Below are 27,009 nucleotides of genomic sequence, written 5' to 3'. Positions count from 1 at the left end.
ATTATGTAATAAATCTGCAAATGATTATGGTCAGTGGTGTGACAGCGATGGCAGTTTTGTGCAGAATACAGTATGTGTGTCACAATCATACATACAATCATCGTTTATTTGCAGACAATCTGGACATACAAGGTTTACATCAGACACTGTTAGAATTTACCTGCCTTGTTTCTTTCTCAAGCTTCATTAAGAACTCCTGTATGTGTCCCCACCGTCCCCACCCACTCCTCCTCCCAGTTCAGCTTACACAGCCTCCACATTCTGCACATTCAACACTCCTGCTTCACAATATTTAAAGAAGCAATTTACTGTATTTGTCCCAGGCCATTAAAAAAGCTTGCAGCAGCCGGCCGAGCTGTCACACTTGTAGGGGTGTGGAATCAGTCAGCTGGAGTGTTTTTGTAAACGTCTCGTGTCTCAGGAGAAGCTGCTGTTGCCTGCCGGGATTTATAAAGAGAACAACTGGCGCTCAAATAGGCCTGTCACAATAATTACGCTATTGACTAAATGCACAAGACCTCGATCCTTTTTGATGACCTCGATATCGTGTTTGCATAAGAATGTCACCAACATGATGATAAATAAACAGCGGGTTTTACCTTATATTGACCCTTATAAGACTTGGTTGCATCACTCAAGCCGAATGGGCATAAAAAAAGCAAATGTTTTGCTGTCATTTCTGGTTGCGCTGCTACTTGCTGCAGTTGCATGTCTTCAATGATGAAACGGCAAAAACAAAAGGTGTGTGTGTGGTGAGTGTGTGGTTGAGTGAGTGAAAGAGAGCGAGGGTTGGAGTGTGAAAAGCAGTGAAAATTTCAGGCTTGTGTCACGCAGACAGACAGCTGTTTTCTCAAACAAATTGATGAGGTGATTTTGTAACTGACTTAACCAGCTGACTTCGCTACAAGGCGCTCATTGGCAGCTGAAACAGGTGACGTGCCTTTTGCACTAAAACCAGCCGCTGGGACACTGGGACACTGGGACACTGGGACAAGCCGAGTTGCAGACTCGCTGAGTGGAGCTGAGATGGGCCAGTTCACTCCGCTGCAACTTCCTCCTGCAGCGTTCTAAAATCTTTTTTTGTGTTTTGTCTTTGGCCTGAACTGGGCTTTACTTGGGTGTTTATCTCGATGACTGCAGGAATGTGTGAGGTCAAGTTGAGTCAATTTTATTTATATAGCCCAAAATTACAATCATATTGCCTCAGTGGGCTTTACAATCTGTACAGGGAACGACATCCTCTGTCCTTAGACCCTCAATTCAAGTAAGGAAATCTTCCCAGAAAAAAAAAAAAAATGTAAGAAACCTCAGGAAGAGCCACAGGAGAGGGATCCCTCTCTCAGGACGGACAGGCATGCAGTAGATGTTGTGTGTACAGAACAGACCAACTTGATCGATACATTGTTGAGGCATCGCCAAGTGGTGCCTGAGCCCAAAGATGTCCTCTCCAAAGATAATACATTTGGGATCGGAAAGACATTCAAGTGGTCTACTATTGCACTCATATAACACTGTCAGACTCATTATGGACAGTTTAAAATCAAATTATCAAACTTGTTACGGCAGGAAGATATCCCCTTTTTTATTCCACACATTCTTCTTTCTTTTCAAGACCTGGTGCCTACATTACCCACAGTGTAACTGAAGGCAATTTCTCAGATCACATGCAGCCACAAAAGGCTATATACTACTTTTTTCACGTGTGCAGTAGTTACCCTTTAATCGTGAAAAGAATTGGCAGATCAGAATGATAATGAAAATAATTGTTAGTTGCAGCCCAGTATGTATGTATGTATGTATGTATGTGCATCAGGCAGTTATTCTCCAACAACTGTGGTGCAAAGCAGTGGTATGAAGTAATTGTCGAGGAAACAAGATTGACAAATCCATTGCATCACTGCCAATTTAGCCACTGAGACAACAATTATGTTCATCACTGAAAAATGAAACATGGCTGCTTCCTGACCTGTGTTTTCACTCCTGGAGAGTTGAGTATGTCATTACGGCAGGAAGGAGACTTAAATGTCTTATGTTCAGTCTTTTCACCAGTACAGGATCTTTAAATGTCACTTGAAGGATGTTGGGTAGGTATTTAATTCTTTGAAACATTCGCAAGATGTTCCATTGATCATAGAAATTTCAGTGAATGTGTGAACAAGTACACACCACCTACCAAGCCTGGCTGCAGATCAGAGCGTTTGATCTGATCCAGTCAGAAGCCAAAACCCAGAGCTCTGCTGTCACTCAACGGAAGACTTGCTCTGAAGATTTAGTTTGAGCTTTTCACACCCAAGTGTCAGTGAGAATTAATCTAGTGGCTCCATCTTCACACTCAGCAACGACATCCCCCATTCAGTCTGAAAGTAATGAACTAAATTTATAACGATGGCCACTGCTCACATTTTCATCATCACAGCTGTCATTTATTCATCTTAATGTGTAACACAGTGGGTACCATGCAGTACAGTCTCTTTGTGGGTTTGTTGTGATGCACTGCCTTTACTTCATGCATCTTTTGTGCCCTCTGAGAGCAATTTGTATTTCATATCTCGTTAATTTAAGAACAGGCAGGTTTTTTTTTTGTCTTATTCATGAACAAATTTATGCAAACTGATTCACAGTGTGGTGCAGTTAAGGAGTAAAAAAGAGAACAATGTGGGAGAATAACCCTCTCCTGACTGATTACAAGGAAAAACTACAGGTTTTAAGAATCCCCTTTGTACTCTCTCTGTGTGCACTCCGGTTTTTTCTTACATGCAAGTTTTACTAAACTGAACAAAGTCTCTGCTTGAAAGCTTTTGCCTATAAATAACTTTTGATAAAGAGATTAAATTGTTATTTTACATTATATGCATGACAATGATGGACAGAAAGAGGTCATTCTTGTTTGTTCAGTAGAAGCGGGTGCTCTTCCTTTTCTTTATTGGGCTTTTTTTAGCCCCATTGTTGCTGAGTGAGGTTCAAACCGGGCCAAGAGCTGCACAAGGCCGGTGACCTTTGGTGGCATTTGTGCATTTTGGGAAACTTATTTTCTTTCAGTTTTATGCAAATCAAATGTTAAATACATTTTCTCTGACCTCAGGCCAACATGGGTAGACATTAGCCAGCTTTTAAATTAAATTAACTTTGGGGACAGCAGGACATTGAGGAGCTTCATGACTGAGAACTAATATCACTCCACTTTTTCACCAAATATGTTGTACAGCTGACATTTCATTCAGTGTAATTTAGAGAGTGTAGTGTATACACTGTGTACAGTAGGGCTGAAACTAATAATTATTTTCCAGATTAATCTCTTGATTATTTAGTCTATGACATGTCAAACAATTTGAAAAATGCTCATCAAAATTTCCCAGAGCCCAAAGTGATGTCTTCAGACTGCTTCCTTTGTCCAACCAACAGTCCAAAACCCAAAGACTCTTCATTTGCTGTCATAAATGACAAAGAAAAGCAGCAGATCCTCACCATTAAGAAGTTGGAACCAGAAAATGTCTGACATTTTTTGCTTAAAAAACGACTGAAATGGTTATGACGATCATCAAAACAGTTGGTAATTTAGCTCTCTTTTGACATCTCCAGTCTGTTTCTAACAGCAGACTTCAGCAGTCAGCGTAATATTCAGCAGTCTAGCAGCATCAAGACACTCCACCACATGTTGAGCTGGATCTGTATCCAAAGTGGTGAATTTCAGGCAGACCTCGCAATAAAGAAGTCCTGGAGACAGGCTTTAGAGCAAAAACTAAAATAGGCTATTTTATTAAAGGTTTATTGAAAGGGCAGTGTAGGAAATCCCTCCTAGCTGGCACTCGGGCTGTCTTTTCACTCAGCACGCTGAGCCGAAACAGACAGCAGTAAGCCTGCAGGGAGGTTTGTGTCTGCTCAGCCCACCAGCGCTGAGCTTTCTATGAAGGAGAGCGGGAGAAAGAACAGGCAGGCTGACGGAAAGCAGCGTTAGGCAGCTTGTTTCCAACTCCATGGCCATAAAATCAGCCGTCCCTACCTGGCAGTTTCTGTGCTTTGGCTCAGAGAATTGGCTACCTACAGGACCGGTTCTGGGGTTGAAGCTACTGGGTATGGAACCGGAACCATCAGGTGTACAGTGTGTGCTGACTGCCTGCAGCACAAAGGCAGAAAACAGATAACTTTTCTCAGCAGGAGTTTGTGGAGCTGTCCAGAGTGCTGACTGTGTCATTGATAATACTGCTACCAGGAGCCGAAGATGGAACAAATGTATCTTCAGATCTCACAAAGTATCAGCCCGAGATCAAAATCAAAAGTCAAAATAATTCTTTGTGTGCATACATGCCAGAAATCAAAGCAAACAAAAAATGTTGGTTAGATATATGATAAATGTATGCAACAATTCTATTTCTTTTAAATTGCCTTATCGCATACTGTAAGTATAAAAATGGGATATTTAGTAGCATATACAGTTAATGTCTTTCCCTTTCCCACTGCATGCACATTTTTACTGTATTTAATTCATCAAATAAAATGAATCAGTCAGTCAATAGAAAATTAATCAACTGTTTTGAGAAAAAAAACGATTTCCTGTTCCAGCCTCTCACATTTCAAGGTTTACTTTTCATTATCATCTGAAATGTTATCTGCAAAATGATTTATTGATCATTGTAAAATAATTGTAGATTAATCAATATTGAAAAATAATTTTCAGCACTAAATCTAACCTGTTTCTTTAGCACGTCCTCATACCTAAATGACCAATTGCCACTGACTCCCAAAACAACATGCCTTACTGTATACGGCCATTGGAGAGTACCAGCGACAGTTGTATCGGATTAAGGGACCGTATTGGGCCCTGAAGCTAATGGTTCGGTTTAGGGAAAAGATTGTGGCTTGTATTAAAGTAAGACATGAGACATCAAGTATGTAGATCTCTTTCTTAAAGAATATATCGATAATGCTCTTGTTAGATTTGGGTGCACCTCAGACTGCTGGAAGGCTACGACGCAATCATGTTGTCTTTTTTCCTCACAGTTGTGTTACAGTTGTGGTCTGGTCACAGTGCTTGCACCTACAGTAAGAATAACATAATGAAAGTAAACAGGCGTCAGTCATGGACACAGCCACAATAAAGACATGCTCCCATAAACATTTTAACACCTCAAGACATCATTTGCATACAAAATTAACAAACTCTACCACTTTAGGATTCTCTTCCATCTAAGTTGGAGTTTGTCTGATGTCTTTGGTTCTTTTCTTTTGTCCTCTTGGTAGAAATATTGGTGTGCTGAATGTCAGATTTCGAGCTGGAAACAGCTCAGTATTCCCTGCGTGCCATGAGTTTTGATGGATAGGAGCATTTGTGCATGAAACGGATTGATTCGTTTGAATATCTAAACCTAGTCTCCGTGTTGTTGTTCTGTTCCAACACGCTCCAGACACAAGGAAGTACTCAACAAAGGCCTGAGTCATCGATAGATTTATTCATGAGACGCTCATTTTAATGCAGGGGAAAGAATCTGCACGCCTTTGATGTGTTTCAGCATCTGCGTGTGTGAGTCCTGGAAAATATCATCTCTAAAACTACACTTTGTATTGTTACAAATGATGATGGCGCTGTATTTGCTCAGGACCAGCTGTCTGGGGATGCAGTAACATGCTGTTTGGATGCAGGTCGGAGACTGTGACCTCTCATTATCTCGTGGAGGTGCTCCGCAGAGTCAATGTTCTCAATTTTATGAGGCAATTCATAATTCACGCTCCATTTATGGTTTGTTGTTTCAAACAATTTGCCAGCAGACTGGCTCAGAATGGTAGCAGTGCTGCAGATAATAAGATGATTGATGGGCTCATTTCTTAATGACTGGTTTTTGGTTCAGTTTGGCAATTTCTTGGTTCAGGCAGTCAGAAAATGCTGGTAGTGTGTTTGTTCCCTGAACAATTTTGAATTGAAGCACTCGATAACAATACATTTTCCACTCAGTTAGGATGGATTATTTTTTCCTTTGTACATTAATTCGATGAAATTGTCCTGGCTGGTCTTCCACAGCTCTAAAACAAATTCCTGGTAGTTTTTTAAAGGCACAGTATGTAACTTCAGCTGCCAGGGGTCTCTCAATCAAAACACTGAAAGGAAAAGATGTAGTTGAATGATGTTGTTAAGTAGTGTGGGATCATGGGAGATGTTGTCTTCATTGTTAAGCAACCAGCTTTGCTGATGAAAATCTATCTGACGTGACTCAGGTAGAAATGTTCACGGACAAGGTAAATGTTTAAAGTTTGATTCACTTTACATTTAGTCACGTTCGTTGACTTCCTTCCTCATTCTCTGACGTATCGTCCGGTATGTCCCTGGAGGTTATTGCGGCAGGCGACCAGATCAAAAGCACCATTACCTTGAACAAAACTACAGATTTCTCTGGGCTTGAACATTGTTGGAAACTTTAAGGTTAATTTAAGCACACAACTCAATAAAATATACAACATCTACATCTACATCTAGTTGTCTAGTTGTTTGAGAATTTAATGCAATTTCTGTTCCCCCTCAGCATCTTCAAGTGGTATTATGTGAGTTTATTCATTAATTTCTTCTACAGTGGAGACTTGAAAGCAGATAGAAATAGTGCCAGGCTCCCAGCCTGATTGGATCGCCAGTCAGCCTTCATTTTTTGGGAGATTTTGTGCCTGGTGGTGGACAAAAGTGCATAGTGAGGAAGGTTAAAGATAAAAACGTGTCTGTTGCCAGTTTAAGTATTGAATCGTGATTCTTGGATACAACTGATTTGTCAGTTTTTGTTGCTGTTGGATCCAACACTTACAGAGAGATGTAAGATGAAAGCCCTGCCTCTCTGGTGCCTGGGAGGGAAAGAGTTAAACCATCTATTCCTCTTCCCAGTCTGAAATTATTCAGTGCTCAACCGTGTGCTCATGCATGTCATGCAGTCATAGTGTTCTTCAGAGAAGTGACATTCCACCTCTATTTAAAAACACCAGATGCCTGTCAGTCTCTGTCTCTTCTCTTGCCACACACCCTCTCCTGTCTGTGGGCACACTTGTGAAATATGCATTTATTAAAGCACATTGAAGCCTGCTGACTCGTTTCACTGACGACTTGATCACACGTCGGGAAGCTGGTGAACCAGCTGCTGACTCAACTGTGTACAAGTGAGGCATTTTTGTCTCTGCTGCGGGAGTGAGTCCGTCTAGTAAAACGTGTCCGCTCCACGGTTAAAACAAACAGAGGTGATAATATGCTGATTTCATGAACTGATTTGAAACAGTGATTGAAAATAGGAGGGATGCAACAATCAGAATCCAATCAGTGGGCTTACTTTATCGTAAATACATGTGAGGTGGACAAAATAAAACACCTTGCATTACAAGACATTAACATTTTGCTGAGACTGAAGTCTTCTCTTTGGGTTTTTTTTTCTTCTGAACAAACTAAAGTTATGTTTACATTCAGTGTTACAAATCAAAATGCACTGTGTGGATCTTTGAGATCCAACAAACATGTTTAGTGTATTTCTTCCTTAGAAAACGACAATTATTTTTTATTGGCTGGTGCTTTGCGTTTATCTTGGCCTGTTGCCACCACCTGTTGATCAGGGGAACAGTGTGACACCACCAGTAGGATTGTGTGGATCACCTGTGTGCACCTGTCCATCTGGTTCTTTGTGCTCCATAGCGCTACCAGGGGTAAAACTAAGGGTGGGTACTGTTAGGATTTAATTTATACTCCTAATTGGTTCGGATCTTTATCTGATATATATTATCATACATATATGTTCTTTTTCATCACTAAGTAATGAAACATGTAATGTTTACTTCGGCAAAGTAACTATATAAAATAAATAATATCTCACTGGAAACTAATCTAAAATGTTAGTAACTTTTTCACAAACTAAACATGGCATGTGAAGATAAACAGAATACATCCAGACAGCTTTTGTTTTGACTTGTTTTTAACAATCGCTATCAGCTCAGCTAGTGCGTGCTGCTAATGTTAAACATACTGGCGGGGGATAAGAGACTGCAGACGGAGTGGATTCAAATATCACTTTCTCCTTGTTCAACAGGTGTATTGATAAAGTATTGGCTTTTTACTCATGAAGGTTTTATTGCACAGTAACAAGCGTAGTTGTCCTCAACTCTGGTAATCTTTAAGTTATCTTCACCTCACCTGGTTCAGTTCACTGTCTCCACCACGGCCTCTCTGATTTTTCGTAAGCTGACTTCACACATATGTGTTTGTTGGTGTGTGTTGTGTGAGGAGCTCAGCCCCGACACAGATAGCAGGGAGAGGCAGCGTTATAATGAATTACACCAAAATGTTGAAAAGTACTGCTATAGGGTCTATATAGCAGGTTTAACAGGGTATTTTATTATGTTCATTCCTGCACATTTGCTTTATGCTCTTGCAATATTTTTCAAAAGTATTGGTCAATAAAAAAGTTAAATTAGGGAAGACCTCTGAGGTGTCTTTTGCTCCACACTGCAGCCAAAGACAAAGCAATTTCATCAAGTAGAGTTACGACTGCAGTGTGTATCAGACCCTCAGGGGTCACAGTATAAATCCGAGGGGTCACAAGATGATTAACAGGAGAGGAAAGATGAGAAACTGTGTTCCTGTTACAAACGGGTGTTTCTGACTTTTCACAATCCTTGTTTTGTTACATCTCTGAGGCAAATGTGTGACTTTTGTCTCTGTAAATAAAACTGACCTGATTTTTGTCTTTTCAAAGTATATAGTAGATATTCTGATCTCTTTTAATAGTAATGTAATGAAAGTACAGCGAGCCTTGGAGATGAAACAAAATCTGTTTTATTAGATGAGTTGTCCCACAGTCTCTGCCAGAACCTATGGTGATAAATGAAGCAGTAATTTTTTTCATCTGTGATGACTAAACCATGTATACAGACATGATGCAACACCAATAAGAGCTGAGAATATTTCTTGACATCTGTTAACTGTACACAGCAGGAATGATTATGAATAGAGCAGCATCAGTGGGAGCGATATGCTACAATACCTTCAGTGGCTGAAGGAAAAGTCTTTTATCCTGAAGGTCACAAAGTAACCTTAAGCAAACCCCACCAATCTAACTCACTGACTCTTTGAATGTCACTTTAGACGATGGACTGCAGTAATTGAAAGATTAAAAATATATGAATGAGGAAACTGAAGATGAAGAGAATAAAGGAAACCACTGAAAGGCTACAGAATGGGGAGAGATGACAGCGGCTGTGACAGCAGGTGGAGAAAATGAATCGATGGGTGGAATTGATCTTGTTAACTTGAGGCAGTGGAGCGAGACCAATTGCATAATGCTCAGCCCAAAGCTGGGTCAGACAGGAAGAGAGAAGGAGAGGGAGGTAGAGAGATGCTGATCGAGGGGGAAGGGTGAAATGCCAACTGACTTCATTAATTGCAAGATGAATTCAAAGCTGTGAGAAGTGCAGCACTGCCAAAGAAAGGAATCCCAAAAAATACAGAGGGCACTGTGAAGAAATGAGGATGTCTGGCAGACTAACACACACACTGCGCTGTAAATGAATATGAATAAGTGTTTATGTTTGTGGAAGCAGAAGGGATGGGCGTTGTTTATAGATGCTGACTCGGTTTCCTGTTTGTCTCGGCAGAGATCCGGGAGGCGTTTAAGGTGCTGGATCGTGACGGAAACGGGTTCATTTCCAAACAGGAGCTCGGTATGGCCATGCGCTCACTGGGTTACATGCCCAGTGAGGTGGAGCTGGCCATCATCATGCAGAGACTAGACATGGATGGTGAGTCACATGTACACACACATACACACACGCACGGGTAAACATGTACTGTGTGATGCTGATCCCCTTATGTGTTAGATCATACACAAACACATTTCCCACGTCATAAGAATATTAATAGCATTGACGTATAGTCACACGGCGGCCATTTTCCTCTGACGTCACGCTCAATTTGCAAAGCTAGTCCTGATGCTGTGTTCCAAGTCACATAAACGTAGGGAATCTGATAAATCATTACCAATTCACCGCTTCCTGATTGATCAGCAACTGAAAAGATAATGGAAAGTTAAAATCTGGAGGGAGCTGGGCCATAATTCAAGGTATTTGATAACCAATTAACTAGCATTAGCATTCATTACATCCACTGTATTTCACTTCCAGGTTTCAGAACTTTTTCTGAAATTAGTTCAGCTCCAAGGCTATATTCAGCAAGATTTATGGCACTCAATTTTTCTAGTGAAAAATAAGCAATTTGTGAGGCTTAGACTACACAAACACAGAATCACACAATTGATGAAATTTAGATTCATGGGCTAAACTAAAAAAAATCAGAACTAAAACAGTATTTGGAGTACTGCTAGGATTTTGCAAGGTCCCAACAATTTAACAGAAGTTTTTATTTACATTTTTTCAAGAAATCCTTGACATGAACTGGCAGATCCAAGGTGAGTTGGTGTGGAATGACCCAAAGGAGTTTATGGACTTTGTTTAGATGCACAGATTACATATTCATCTCATGCATAACAGAATATTCATGCATGCCTGAGTGTGTACTCATTTCAATCTCAACCACTCGCCGTTTCTACTTGACATGAAGATACCACAGGGACACTGTTGTAGAGAGCAACCTGAATGTAGAGATACGTGAGATTAATGAAATGTATGCACATATGACACGGGTTTATTCAGATCGGTTGTCCAATTAGATCTAACTGTAGGCATGGATTTCCTGCAGCAGCTGAATCTGTGGGGAAATGCTGAGTGCAGGGAAAAATGTTTATTTCTGCTGCACCGTCCTCACCTGTGACCTTTTTAACCTTTTGTCGTTGGTGAGAACACTCAGCGGAAATACAAACACAGCCCTCTCCTTTCAGACAGTGTTTGTGCAGTTTCAGGCAAAGCCGTCTGCATTAACTGTGATTGACATTTTATAAAGGATACATTCTTAAAAGTGTCTAAGACGGGGATGGGGAAATGCAATATGCAAATGTCAGATCACTGGGAAAATATTCAAATTCTTCATGCTGCTATCACAGCGTTTGATAAGTGCTTTTCAGTTTCACAGTGGAGACAGAAATACTGTAAATGTTCAAGGCTGGATATTAAAGTTTAAGAAGTTAGATTGCCTTTATTCCTGCTCTGACTCATCTGCTTCAGAATCTCAGGAGAGCATAGCTGCTTTTGTGCCTCAGGGCTGTTTCTTGTTGGATCGTCTGCTGCAACTTGAAGAAGCAGGCGAGGCTGCTTTCGAAGCTGATGAAGGTCACAGCAGCTTTTGTCTCAGGAAGTCTGTGAAGTGTAATGCTGTTTATTTATTGATGCGCTCAATTCTCATTGTTCTTTCTGCCTTTGTGTAGTGAATCTAAGTTTTGGTGAGGTTGTTGGGGGAAACCATTTTCTCATTAAATGACCCAGGTCAACTTGTGTGTATTGATTGCTATCATTACTGAAATACTGGAGCTTTCTTGGAAAGGGGCAGTTTTCCAAACTTCTATTCAATAAAGAGAGCTCACTCCGATGTGATGTAAAAGGTCTAGACAAACAAATGAGGAGAAAGGTCCTGACTTTGTGTTTCTGAGTTTCTTTCAGGTGGAGGTATCTGTTTGATTGACATGAAAGGGATTGGGAAAGTGTGACAGAACTAACAGGGCGTATAACTGTTGCCTGTACGAGCCAAAGAGAGTTTCCAATCACTTTCTCACACACACACTTTGTTATTCTAGGATTATAGCCTATTATAGACTATTATAGAGACCCCCGCTATAGCCAGATTATTACTGAGCTGAAATCAGAATCAGAATTCCTTTATTTGTCCCGAAAACGGGGAAATTTCTGTGTCACAGCAGCCAAAGGACAGTAATATTACAATAAACAATAATAATAGTAAAAATAAACAATATAATAAAAAGAAATAGAATAAGAAATAGAAATAGGCTCGTATATACATTGGTGTGGCAGTGTGTTGTTATTAATAAATAATAAATATGAAAAATTGCCCAGTTAGTGCAATCCAAAATGGGAAATGAGTTAAGTGTAAATTAAATACAATTTAAAATGTTTTAAGTGTAAATTAAAGTGTGAAATGTGAAGTGCTAATGCTAAAGAACAGAACTAAATATCAACCTAAAATTTACATTTAAGATCCTTTTCACTATTTTCTCACAATACTTATAGAATAACAAGTTAGGCCTATTCGATTTGATCAAGAAGTAAATTGTAAGATTAATGGAAAAAATTGTTTGACGTAACTCATTCATTCATTATGTACGCAGTGGGCTTTAACCACATCCAGCACACACTGATTTTAAGAAATTAGTTAGAGGACAATGCGAGAACTGCTCCTCACAATATTCTGTTGAATTGACAAATCTGCGGTGTAGAAAATCTGGCCTGTTGTTGTTGTTTTTTTTTCTTTTTGTAATTTACAGAGCCGTTTGTGAAATTATCTTCTCGTATGCATGTGTGTTGACACGATGACAAAGAGCCAGTGATCAAAGGGACACGGCGTGGGGGAGAGGAGAGGCATTAGCAGATGGATGAGAATGGATGACAGTGATTGTATCTCGTCCAAGTGGGCAGCTGTGAGGATCGGATCCTCCGTCACAGCCATCGATTCTGAGCCCAGCGGCCAAGTCCACCTAGAAGATTGTGATGGGTTATCTTCTCTGCTCATCTCTGCTGTCAAGACAATCCATGTGATTGTTATTGAGCTCTGTATGCCCTTCATAGAGAGGTGTGACTACTCCTTTGTTCCAGATCACAGCATTGCACCAGCCTTTTTTTCAGTATAGATTCCTCTTTTTTTTCTTCTGATGTTAATGACCTTGATACCATCACTCTCTAACTTTTACTCTAATCTCTAACTTTGGATCGGTGTGGACATGCATTATCTAAATACCAACAGCAACCAGTATCTAGTGTTTATCTCCTATTGCCTTGAATCTGACTTGTTTGTCTTTAACTGAAGGGAGCAGGATTTCACACCTTCAATAATTCATTGTTCCGTTTCAAGCTGAAACAGGATGCTTGGTTGCGACGCAGCACAGGAAGAGACCGGACTAAAGCAGGTGCTTTGGACTATGACAGATACAGAAAGTGACTCAATGACTTTGCATTATGCTGAGCGGTCACAAACTGCAGATACATCAAAATGAGAGGAAAAGCAAACAGACCTCAAATATTAAACAGTATTACCTAATGTTGAGGGGTGTTTGGAATTTTTATGAACTGTACATTTTGTACATTCACAACATGAAGTAAAAAATGTGGAGTTTCAGTGTAAAAACCCATTATCGACTGACTAAAGTCATCTGGTTGAACATGTATAAAGTTTCTAGATTCAGCCAAATAAATGCAGAATTTGACTTCAGGTCTCGATATTTTTTCCACCTTGGGAGTTAGAGCTGCAACAATTAGTCGAGTAACGATGGAAAGAAAATTAATTGTCAGTTATTTTGTCAAACAAAAATGTCAAACATTTACTGGTTCCAGCTTCTGAAATGTGATGATGTGCTGCTTTTCTTTGTCATTAATGACAATAAATGAAACATCTTTGGGATTTAGACTGTTGGTTGGACAAAAGAAGCAATTTGAAGACATTTTGATGGTCTTGTAGATATAAAAAATAAGCACAGACACAATAATGTGTTAACTTTACCCAGTACCAATGGGTAGAACACCTCCCAACACGAAGTTGTTTTGATCCAGAAAACCAACAGATTCTGATATAAACATATAAATTAAAGCCATCATTGGTGTAGTTGTCAGTTGCAAATATGGGAAGCTTCTTCAGATCACCTCGAGCAGAACAATATAGTATGACTGCCATGAACAGGTATTTATATGTATCATTCATTCATTCATTCATTATCTCTACCCCTTTCCACTCAGCAGTGCCCAAAACATCCTCATCCTAAACAACCGAACAGGTCGATCACTCTTAAAACGACATACATCACTGTTTCCAAAACAACATGACCCTTACAGCGTAGCAGCAACAGGACCTTCATCATTTACCTGCAGTTTGGTTAAAATATGTCACTTCAGTTACATAATTTATGTGACATCGCTTAACTACATTAGTAAGTTAGAGTAACCGAGCATTGAGATTTGCTCAACTCACAACAATACAGGACTGATATTCTATTGTATTGTCAAGTGTGCAAGACACAGAACATCATGAAGTTCAGTTTCATTGTTTCGTCTCCACAAACTCTTTAGAAATACATCCAGCCCTTAAGCTGCTTCATCTTGCACTTTCCTCACTAGCTCGTCTTTCTCTGTCTGCTGTTGGTGCTGGGCAGGTGGTGTGCAGTTGGTTTGCCAGAAGTTGTTTACTGTTTCAGTGAACATATTGAAAATGTTACTTGTGTGAGAATTAAACAACTCACTTGTGTTTTGTAGCCTTGTCCTGATGTACACACAACCACAGAACTTCATCCTGTCTTACCTTGAACCCATTCACCCCGTCCCTGTTTAGCTCCACTGTCACCCATCCATCCTCCCATCCTGACGTTCTTAGATCTCAACTCTGCTGCACCTGGCCCGGTGCCTGGCGCTTGCCCTGCTGAATATGCATGGACAGAAGTGCAGTCAATAGCATTAAACAGTGTCAGCATGGCCCGGAGTGGCCGCCACTGTCAGAGTAGGAGCAGAGGTACTGCCTGTCGGTCGGGACAGATTGAGTCGTCCTGCATCGGTAAGTTTCAACTGACAAGGTCTCAGCCTCATCTGCTGATACAGGAAGAGCTGATGTGAAAGATCAGAGAAGTATAATAAGAGTTAACAACAGGGACATGAAACGCATGAGACAACAAAAAGAGAGGAGACGGAACAAAGTGGGTTTTGAAAGAATGAAAGGCTGCAAAGAATTCTGTCTTTTCTGTGCAATTACTGTTTTTGTTTCTCTTTTTTTTTTATCAAACCTTTATATTCAATTATTATTTGATCTCAAACCACCCAGCCTCAATTTGTAATTGTTTTATATATCTGTATTTTATTCTACATTTAATTACTTTAATTGTAATGGTTTAACATTACATAAATAACTTAGTTTATCCATCAAATTATCTATCATAGTTACAACTGTATTTCCTCCTGATATGAACTCTCTTTGTTGTTTGTAATGTAGCTGATGATGGTGGTCTCGTCCGCATATTTCGTAATAGAGTTCTCTCAATGTCTGGGAGTGCAGTAATGGGTGTACAGCGTGAAGAGGAAGGGGCTGAGCACACTGCCATGGGGGGCTCCGGTGTTGAGCGCTAAAGTAAATTTGCTGATTTCTTTGTTCCTTTTCTTAGTTTTAAGGGTCATGCCCCAGTGATCTCTAAATTATGGATAAAGGTCGAATGAATGAATGAATGAATGAATGAATGAATGAATATTAAAGTGAGTGAGTTTACTGGTCAACACATTATTTTAAAACCTAAAGACTTACCCATCTAATATTCACAGTTTCAAAGTCCTTAATGTGCAGCGAGAGCTCTTATTGTAGGTTTGGTTCATTGAAACAAAATAAAACCAGACCGACCCTGCCGGAGATAAAGAAACCTCCTGGGCTGATAAAACTTGCCACTCAAAGAAAGAAAAGAGAAAAAGATTCAAGGATATTTAACCACATCAATATGAATCCATGATTTGTTTGCTTGAAATAGTCGCAGATTTTAGATGATTTCTTTTGGCAGCAGCTTCAACAACTATCAGCAGGCTCCCAGATCAATGTGCACAGCAGGAGCTCCTTGTTGTGGTTGATACAGTAGCTGTACACTTTGATCTGCTTCATTTCCTGTATTATACAGCTAGTCATAGCTCATTGTTTTTACTTTGTCTTGTCTCAGTAGTAAGTGCTGTTTTGAGCTGTGTGATTTGAAGCATGCTAGGCCTTAGATCATAACAACAAAGACAGAAAAAAATAGCATCATATTTTCCCTTTAAGCCCAAACATATGTAACTTTTCCACAAACACATTCTAGAAGAAATAGATAATTAAAGAGACCTTTTGCAAACCCAAAGGCTTTAGTTATGTCTGTGCTGGATACCTATTTAATCCAGGAAGGTTCATTGCTATGTCCTGCTTTACCCTCAGCACCAGGCTTCACTTTTGTGCAGTTACACATTCAGCTGCAGGCTGTTGGCTACTGAGTGCTCTGCTCAGAGGCACATCAGCCTTAGCTGTTCAGGACAGGAACATCATTTGTCATTCACCCTGCCTCACCTCAGACTCCAAACCAATGAAGGAATATCAGCAAAATTGTGTTTAAAGAGAAGTGTAAAGAGAGCTGATCTTACACTCAGATACAGACCAAAAACAAGAAAAGTCGCCTGTTTGTTGCAGCCTGGATAAGGATTGATTGGGGATGATGGGGACTGGGGATGTTCAACATGGGAGTTAAAGTGTCATTTACAAACTGCAACTACAACAAATCAATAATATTTTTTTTCATCGTGTCAGGTGATGGACAGGTTGATTTCAACGAGTTCATGACAATCCTCGGACCCAAACTCCTGTCATCGGAAACAAGAGAAGGCTTCCTGGGCAGCACAATAGATACCATCTTCTGGCAGGTAAAACTTTATTCTCTTAAATCTGTGCTGGGAACTCTGCTGAGTCATGAATCGAATGGGAAACGGATGCTGTATGACTCAGTTGAATGCTAATCACTGCAAAGTAGAGCAGGGAAAGTAACGTTCAGCCAAAGAGGGTTTGGTTTTGGCAATATACAGAATTTATTAAAATGTTCCCCTACGTACAAGCTCACACTGAGGCACAGATGAACAGAAAACACAAGGAACAACTTCTCAGACATAAAACCAACCTTTGATCACACATAAATCCTTAAAGCATGATTAAGTATTATCTTCAGATAATTGACTTTAAATAGGTTCTGTCAGGGAGTACTCATCCCTCCTCTTTATCATCTGATAGATACATTTTTACAAAATGAGTAAATGGTCCCTGCACCTTTTAAAACATATCCGGTTTTCCTTTTTGTGTTTATACGGTAGGTCCTTCACTCTTTCTAAATGAAAAGTTATTAGTTAGTGATGTAATAATTACCAAAATGTAACAGTTGGTCTCTTAGATTTATTCCAAAATGTGTTTTGAGATCATATTTTCTATAGTTTTTTTTTTATTTCCACCCAAAAAGATTTTATCCCACTGCACTGCCAAACACAATGAAACAGAGCCCCCCTCACCTCAGTGCATTTTGTGCATAAAGCTGGCGTTATTGCTATGATATTGATTTTACTGGAGTGATGTATGTTTTCATCAGCCATTTAGGCTGTAACAATCTTAGTTGAGTATTATTTGATAGACCGTGGGCCGCCTGGCTTTTCCTGGAAACTAAAGTCCAAAATATTGTGCAGCTTTTTGTCTGATGAAAACAGTTTTTATATCCAGGTGTTGTTCAGAGAAGCAGTCATTGGCCGATATCTTTAAAACTCTGCAACTCACACCAAAACAATGTAGATCATAAATTCCCTGCAGGTGAGAGGAATAATACGTATTTTCGATTTATGAGTGAACTGTCCCTTTAAGAAAGTTACACATGTCATGGTCTTGCAAGAGTTTAGAGGATTTAATGTTGCTGAAAAGGAATATTTTTGGGTACAGACTCAAGTATTCAGTGACGAGCCCGGAGAGTCTTCTCTACCTCTCTGTGATAATGCCGTCTATAAATCACGTTAGAGAAAGTGTTACTTTATTTGACTCAGTTTCCATTACTTGCACTGTGCTCTTTTGAAGGCCAGTGCAAAATAAATGCTTTCTATGCAGCGCCTGACCACCTCTGAGTGATATTGTGACTAATGATGGTTACATGTGACCCTGACAGATGTGCCTCTGGACAGCCTGAAGGGTTTGAGAATCTCAAGAGACTCAAAGGGAATCGGTCGCGTATGAAACAAAGATGAGAGAGAATGTCAGTATGTTAGTGACAAAGACTGACTTTGAGTGAGAGGGACAGAGAGTGATGAATGTGCAGACAATAGAAAGAGAGGGAGAGAGAGAGAGAGCATGAATGGGAAGGATGACAGATTGAGCAGGTGTGAGGGAAAGAACGAGACATTTGGCTCTGATAGTAACACTTGGCAAGTCTGTCCTCTTGATGTAATCATCGGCTTGACCCGGGCTGTTTCTGTGGGGCAAGAGCGTATGGTTAACACCGCGAGGACACGAGTCTTTGGAGGTATGAGTGCAGTCTGGGTGAATGTGCTGCCAGCCCCATTTGGCTGCTGCAATAACCTTGGCTTGTGCAGGAAAGTGGTTGGCTTGAAAAGGTTTTATTTTTTACCCCTCCAAGTAGGCTAAGACTGACGGTTGTGGGTTGGGGTTTTGTTAGTTGTACACTTACAAACCCACATTTCTAGTCTGATGAATTCATGCCTGGAGCATGAATCAGCAGCAAAAACCTCATCTGATGTGTGAAATGTGTTCAGATTAAAAAAGTAATAATAAATAAATAAATAAACCTTGATTTTTCATGATTATTTATCCACATGCCTCACAGAGGAGTAGTTGCTTGAGGTATCACAGTTTTGTGCCTAGTTTAGTTTGTTGATGGACTGTGGTGTATGCCTCAGCCTCTTTCTAAGTATTAATTTTGTGTTCTGTCCTGCTTGAGTATCTGTTGTGAAGTGTTTCTAAGCCTTAGAATGGTGGATTAGATGCAGCATTTTGGATTTAAATCTTGCTGGAGGCCACCAAACAAGTGTCCTGTTCTCTCACAGTATATAAAACTAGCTCAACAACATTTTTTTTTACAAAATAAAACATTAGCTCTGCAGGACAGAACATGTAGTGTAACCTCTGAGTGACAATAGAATAATGGAAATGATGTTAACAATGCAAGTATACATGAAGAAAAATAACACTATCTGCTCAAAAGCCCACCCAACAGTTCTGCCAACACTGAATAAACCATCTACCAGGACAACTCATGCTGCTGGCTCATTATGTCCCACTCATCAACATTCAGAAACTACACCACACTCCTAATCAACAAACCATGCATGATTATAAAAACGACTTTTCCTCTGTCACAACTGACTCCAGGATATACGAGAATATATGTAATTAATATGTAGCATGTAGGCCTCATATCTAATGAATTTCTTAACAGGGACAGAAAATAATTGGAAGTTCGCAGCCTTCACAAAATTGTAGCCCGCTAATGTTGATTGTTCATTTTTTGGCCTCAGCATGACAATGACGTTGTAAAGTTACGTTGTCACATTGCAACGTTGCTCTCTTGCATTGAATTGTGGGGGAACATTAGGCTGATGTCACTTTTATATATTGGGACATGTGGTGGAGGGAGGCAGCAAGTGATTTAAACAAAGCACCCAGTGTTTGGACATTTCAGATTTTTTTTTCAACTTACTGAAAAGCACAAACTGTTTTTTTTGGAACATTTACTGAATGGTTCACTCTTGTAGCTCTTATAAGGCCATTTCAGGCCTTGGGTTTGTCAGCTTGTTCAGGAGTTTTTCCTGTTCCCTAGTGACCAAGTGATTAATGCAGCTCTGAAATGTAGTAACAGTGAGAAGAAACTGGCACAGCCGAGAGGGCTTCACATGAACTCGGTTATTTGGACAGGGAATATAATCTCCAGCTAACACTCACCTCAAAAACACATCTTTAAATCTACACATAGAGCTGTAATGAAATATTTTACAATGATCTAATGAGTGAACTTAACATTTAGATGAAGTAAAGTAAAATATTTGTATTCTGATTAAATTATTCCTAAATTCTTTCCAGCGCCAATTAAAACCTTCTTGGCATAATCGGGCTCTGAGTACCTGTACAGCAGTGTTGTTCATTAATGACCTGACAAGAAAATGAAACTATTTCAGATGTGTATCTATACAGTACGTAGAGAAAATATTGTTTTGTTAACTAGGGAGGAACCTGTGGCACTTCAGGGTCTGGAAAATATACAGTGGAGCTCTTTGTCTGTTGGATATGATAAATGATAAATCAGTGGAAAACAGTCTCTGCTTCTACGGTGAACAAAAATATCAGGTAACCCTGATAAGTTTCTGATTGTGTTTTAGTATATTAACCATGACTCTACAATAATACTGAGATGGTTTTCATAATTTTGTATAAAGGATGAGTCCATATCAGTTTAACATCATCTTAAATCTTTCTTGAGCTTTACTGCAGGACATTCATTGAGCACATCTAATTTTAATGATCTGCCTGTGAAGAATAAAAACCCAATAGACTCATCTTGAAGAATGAATCGGTCAGCCGCAGCACATTGTGGAGTTATTGGAAGATTCAAAGCAAGTAATTGTTGTTTTTCTTCAGTTTTATAAGTGCAGTAGCCTTTCATTCATCACAGCGAGCCAAGCAGACACTAAGGAGTGAGAACAAACTGCTCGGAGCTGTTTAATGAATCCACAAACCTATGTAGCTTCATGACTGATCAGCCTTCGAACAGCAAAATCTGAGTCAGGCTGAATATCCAGCCTCTTCCATAAAACATGAACCATGACAAACACACAACAACGATGCAACGCTGAAAGCGATTAGCTGGAGGGGTTTCGTGTAACCCTCATTAAATTCCACAGTTATCAAAGCATTTGACAGTGTTTCACAGATTACATTTTCCTCCATCTGGCATTTTGTGGGATTTTACCATTAAGTATTTATTTTCCTCAGCCGGCGTTGTCAGAGTTTGTCTCCATCAGAGCAGAGCAGGCTTCGCTCAGACCCAAGCTAACTCCTATATGAACCACATATTATGTTCTGGTTCTGTCTTCTTGAACCATGACAGCAGCTGAGTTCCTGTCGGCTGAGAGATTTTTCTCATTCCACTAATGTCAGGAAAAGTGTCACATCCTCACCAGCTGGAGTGATGGGATAATGATTCATCTGGTGTCACACACTCACCTTCCTACTCACTCGTTTCTGCTCTTCAACAGTTTGTTAATGTATCTAATTATCCCATCTGGATAATTATCATGAGCTTGTAATTGAACAACTGCAAACATTTATTTTCTTTTGTTATTCATCAGCAACATAATGAGCAAATCAGTCTTTCATTAAGACATGTATATAACTTTTTATTATATTTAATCTCTAGAATAAGCATCCATTATATAAATTAACTGTTTCTAACAAATACAACTTGTAATTTTTGTTCAAAGCCTATTTGCTATAACATTTCCTTAGAATGGATTGACATCACTTTGGTTTCACACATGTCACATTTGGGGACTTTATTGCTGTGTATGATAAATATTAAAGGAGTGCGGAACAGATCGAGTCTCCTTTGTGCTTTTAATTACAGTTCAGTGCCACTTACTTTGTACTAATTAATCCCTGAGCAGGGTTGTGACTCATCAGTGAGATGGTGATTTATGCCAGGTTACCTGAGTACAGTGATGTACACAGAAGGTCTGAATGAGACTGGAGGAAATGCACATATAAGTGCTTTAATCATTCATAACTTGTGAAAACTCATAAGGCAATATGTGTCAAAAGTCATAAGTCATAACTTGTCAAACACACTATGCGCCATCTCTGTCTGTGTGGGATTCATCACATGGTTTCACTTGTGGAGAACAGAGTGAGCTGAGCTACGTTGATGCTGAAGTTAGTCGGTTGGTTTTCATTTAATAAAACACATTATCATTATATTTTTGCTTTCTCTTCTCAATTTTTATCTTGTCTCTGAAGGAGAGAATCATTTGTATGGCAGGGATTGTGTCCAAAACAAAGTCTATTTTGGTGAGGTTGTCTGGAACATATTGTTCCAAAATCAATGCTGGAGGCTCATTCAATACTCTGCACTCTGCTGCGAAAATGTGCTCTACACCAGTTCGTTCTTTTGTTTCTGATAATGAACCCAGTGAAGCTTTAGCTTCCTCATTTGTTGCAAGCTATACAAGTAGTTCTTGGTGAGGACGGTCATGATGACATTTGGTAACGCTTTACAATACCGTTCACAAAAACAGGAATATATAGAAGACAGCGATGAGTCACAAGAGAGCAGAATGAAAGGTACTATATTAATGAACCAGTAGGTGAAGATTAGTTCATAAATATCCGTTGAACATCAGGGAACACTTGGCATCAACCCTAATGACTGAATAAATGTTAGCTAAGTGCGTTTCAGCAAAACCACAGATAAGTTACAACTGAATGTTTCTTTATGTTACAACCTGAGGTAAAATTTCTCTCGTCGCAACGCTGTGCTTGTGCTCTGGTTAAGTTTAGGCATTCTTCTTATTATTATCATCCATCTGCTAAAAGTGTGAATTTTCTCTGAGCTCATCGGAAATCTGATTAAAGAAGTGGGGCATTCAAGCGTGTTTTGGGACATCATGCATTGTTTGGAAGCCAATGCAGGTCAAATATTTAGCGCACACAGGTGTGATGTGGAAACTTGAAGCCTCCAGTGTACATACATTGTGAATAGATTTTACAGTGAAGCAGCTAAATGAAACATGTTTGCATTTTAATACATTTAGTATATTCTGGAGTTTTTAATGAGGGAGAGGGAATCATTTTAAGGATTTTAGTGTAGTAATTATGTCTGACAGTATTTTTACATATCTCAACACATCTGCAGAGGGTATTTTTAAGGAATAATATCTTGGTTACAGACTCATACTTTGCTCCTCACTTGCAAACAGTATAACTTTGGCATCACAGGGATGTACATTTTTTTGCTCTAAGTATTGCAGGTCTGTAGGTAATAGTTTGATAAATGGTCTTTCAAATGTGCATTGCTCTGTGGCGACCTGTGCTTCTGTGTGTTTGTGCAGAAGTGTGAGGCTCACTAGAGTAGTCTGTCCCCTCTCAGCAGTGTCTTGTTCATTATTAACTGTTGGTTTGAACAGTTTGGCACACAAGGGAGGAGTGTTTTAAAAGGGTTGTCATCACCTCGAGGACTGTACTCTGCGTGTTGTAATTAAAAATGTCCATAGTGTATGTAGTGCTTTCTTTCTGCACAAATGTAAAAAGTAGGTGCAGCAGTGGAGAGTGCCAGGCTTGTGGCTGTTTTCCAGAACTCCAAAAATGGTCATACACCATCTACAGATGAGTTTCAAGGTACAAGGTTTTAAAAAAATATCAAATAAAGTTTGAGTCCTGCTACATCTATTACCAATGATGATCTGGGCGGTTTTGATCATCCACTGTAGAGCCTTCCTGTCCTGGGAAGTTTCCTTGGATATCTGCATCTATCTGTACCATGGAAGCAACAAACACTATGTTTTGGTATCAGTTCATGAGAACCAAAGGGCTGCTTCCCAAACCCATTATCTACACTCTGATGTTTAACAATCACACTGGGAGGTATCCATCACAGAAGAGGTACTGAGGAAGTACCAGTTTCTCAGTTGATTGTAGCTTCATTTGAGCAGAATCCAATGCAGCAGCAACACATTTAGTTTTTTAAAGACAGGGGCTTGTACACTGTCATACACATTTTTCAATTTTCACAGTGTGCAAAATCTTCTCTTTTATTTATGGCACCTTTTTGCTTTGGTGGTTCATTTGAAAATCCTGATCATAAAACTACAAAGCTCATAATAAGTGCAGAATAAATGTGGCAGAAAATAACATAATCTTTCTGTAGGTATAATAATTAGCCAGCCATATTGTAATTAAAGTCCATAATCTATCCCCTCCCGTCTCAGCCCCCTGAGTCTCTCTGGCTCAGCCTTAGCTGTTGAGTTTCCTCATATTTTCACAAACGTACAGTATGTCCTCATTAAAGGCAATAAATGCATGATATCATCACTAAAATCAGTGATCCTAGCAGCCAGTGGACGGACAACACTAACAGGATGGGGGCAGGCAGACAATTCTTGCATCTGTGAGACTTTTCTTCTACATTGCCATGTATGCCATGTCCTGACCATCAGGTGATGCTCCAGCGGATCCACAGCAGATTGAGATTGATCCGATTGGTGGTGCTTGGAGACCTGTACTTAAACGAGTGCTCAATCGATTCAACCGATTTTTGTCGGCTGAATAGCGTCACAGCTGTGCAAGATACAGTCACGAAACCTTACAGGTGAGATGCAACTGAGAGCTACTCAGCTATTCGGATGTGCTATGCTAGTCGCAGCTAATGTAGCCTTGTGCCCCTAGTCACAATTAGAGAAAAGGAGCTTCAGGAGTTTGGTAACGGGTCATGTCCGGAAGGTAAATCCAGACCCGCAAAAGGTATCGAGAACGTGATCATTTTAGTCCTTACTACAGTAAATGCTTCATACAACTTTTCTCACATAAACAGTAAAAGCTCCCAACATTCGGATTTGTAAAATTTCCCCTTTTAATGATTTTCTTATTTTCCAAAGCAGTCCATGCAAAGACTAATGTGCTTGTTGTTGATTTTGCCTCCCAATCATGTTTCCCACAGGTGAACTGACAGCCAGGAGAAATGACTGATGAGGGGTTACATGCCTTTTTGACAGAACAGCATGACTGAGATTATTTTAGAGCTGTTTGCACTGTAATCATTCTGTGTGCTTTTTTACCGAACGCCCACTTTGAATAAGATGTGTTATTGCAGCCCTGAGGAGGATTTTTTTTTTTTATGGAAAATGAATTTCCTCATGCCACAACAAAGTTTGAACATTAAATTCTGACTCACTGGTGGATCAATCAGTCTTTTTTCTCTTTGAGCTTTTGGCACACTGAGATTAATACCCTTAATGATGAATTATTGTTCTGAACTTTGTCCTCTGCTCAGAAGTATAGTAGAGAAAATATCTCCACTGTAGGACGTAAACAGTATGGTCCTCTAACATGCCAACCCTTCAGAAGAACACTGATACTTGTGGTAGCAATGTGTGTCCCTATTGATTATCATTATTTTCAATTCATGGTGAATACAAAAAAATAACAAAAACTAAACACAATTTGAAGTTGCATTCATCTTCCCTGAATGTTAAGGTCATCTACACTGTATAACATAAGACTCACATGGACATGTTGAAATGAGATTCTCTGTTTTTATTTAGTTTGTTCCTCTGTTCATTAAATTTACTGTACAGTCGACCAGTGAGTTTGGTGTCATGCAGCCTAGTTCCTGAAGTAATTACCTCGTCTTAATTGCTAAAGGTATTTGAGCCCACTTTGGCAGATGTGGCGTAAAGTTTCTGGCTGTGTTAAACAAGTGTAATTAAAATAATTCCTACTGTAAAAATGTCAGCGAAAGTCTCTCCAAAAATAGAACTTTTTCCACGCTAATGAGGGAAAAAAGGGGGCAGAGAGTTTGGAGTTGGTTTCTCGGAGGTGAAGTGTGTTTTTGGAGAGCAGATGTCAGGAGGAAGAAGTACTCAGAGCAGTGTGAGGAACCCTAATGAGAAGATCAGATGAGTCATTACTCTCAGCTCACATTGAATCCTTTAAATTATCAAAACAACTGATAAGGATGTGGTTGATTTAGACAGCCTGTAATTTTTGATGCATTCGAATAAGTTGAACAGTGACAGGCTCCTCCGTGAGTTAAGACATGTTTTCAGGCCCTGAGGAGTCAAAACTGTCATCAGATCATCGAAAGACTTTTTCTGCTGACTGGTGAAATGCGTAGCCTACATTTGGGAAATGTTTGAAATGTAAATAGCTCAGTAGGTCTTAAAGCTGTTCTTTGGTCTTTCAACACTTTAGGTTTTCGTCCTTTTCACGTATTCAGAGACTGATGTTCTGAATCTGAAGAACTGAACAAACTGTTCAAGCAGCTGCCAACACTGCTGACTTTCAGAGGAGTCTCCCTGTTTTTAACCTTTTCTCTCGCTGTGCTCCCGATATGTAATTTATCCCAGTAATACATTTGAGTGTTTCTCAATCTCTGTGTGTGTCGTGGTACCTGACGTGTGTCATTCTTAGCACTGCTCGCTAAAGCCCTCCTCTTTGCTCAGTTTGCCATTTTAAATGGATGAAACGGGTCCAAAGACGAAGAAATATGCTTTCAAAATGTACTCAACTTGGAGGAAGACCTTCCCTTTTATTGACATTTGCCTCCCGTATCATTTGCTTGTCCTTTTGCCTCCACTCTGCAGACTGTAGTCCTGCATCATTTTATCCTTCATCTTCCATACAATCACATTCACTCATATCCTCTCACACAATGTTTTTTGTCATGTAAAGTTTAGATGGGGACTTTTGATCACTTTCTTTGATTATTGTTTACTGTATATTGTATATTTTACTGTGAACTATGAGTTTAAGACTAATAAAAGTCATTAATACTACGCAAATGTTGACATTTTAAAATAAAGTAAACCTTGTGGTTATCTGTAGTGTGAAAGGATCTGGTTTTAGACTCTGAGGTATTTGTGGTCCCAGCTCCAGACATTAAGACAGCTGGCTGTTTGAGTGTGCAACCTCTGCCTCATTCAAGCTCTCTAAATGTTGACTTTCATCCTAAATTAGATCTATTATCTTCCCCTTTTCCGGTCCTTTGAGCGAGGGCACGGTTTTGGATTGATAATGACTTTGAAACAATTCATCTCTGATGAATAATACATGGGCCACAATGATTTTTCTACAGAGAGGTAGGAGCAGGCTAATATTTATGTTGGCCCTGATTTGCTGTAGAAAATGAGAGTAAGTCATGAGCTCTGTAATTGTCTCTGTGCTCGGGCTGTCTTTTGCGACAAATGCAGATCAATATATGAAATATCACTTTGTCTGAGAAATGACAAGTCTAGTCAAATCAAGTTAGCAATAATATGTCATATAAAACATTAGACTTTCAGAATAAAGCTGGCTGACAATGCTGGCAAACAGTTAAACATTGTATGACATATAATGTCTTTTGGAATGTAGTTAATGTCAAGTGGTCTCAGTTTGGCAAACTACTTGGGGAGGTTTATGAAAAGATCATACTTTGGGTTAACATAACTACGTTCAGTATCATAATGTATAGTTAGCATCACGTTATGTACACAACATCGCTCAAATAATGTTAGTGATGTAAGTTTGATGTAAGGGCCACTGACCAGGCTGCTGTGTTTGACCCGCTGGGCTGGATTATCTGTGTATGGTTTGGGTTTAAAACTGTTAGG

General features: G+C 39.5%; 1 protein-coding gene across 1 annotated transcript in view; it reads left to right on the top strand.

Moving 5' to 3' along the window:
* Nucleotides 1-27,009, top strand: part of caln1 (calneuron 1) — a 71,474-nt gene that overhangs the window by 15,160 nt on the left and 29,305 nt on the right. The window contains exons 3-4 of the mRNA XM_073491240.1: nt 9,607-9,750; nt 16,421-16,533. Coding sequence (XP_073347341.1) covers nt 9,607-9,750; nt 16,421-16,533 — 257 coding nt within the window. The remainder of the gene's footprint in view (nt 1-9,606; nt 9,751-16,420; nt 16,534-27,009) is intronic.

The sequence above is a fragment of the Pagrus major genome, chromosome 2, assembly GCF_040436345.1.
Source record: "Pagrus major chromosome 2, Pma_NU_1.0".
In the NCBI taxonomy this organism is placed as follows: domain Eukaryota; kingdom Metazoa; phylum Chordata; class Actinopteri; order Spariformes; family Sparidae; genus Pagrus; species Pagrus major.
The sequence above is the reverse complement of the archived record's forward strand: the minus strand, read 5'-3'. Positions and strand labels throughout refer to the sequence as shown.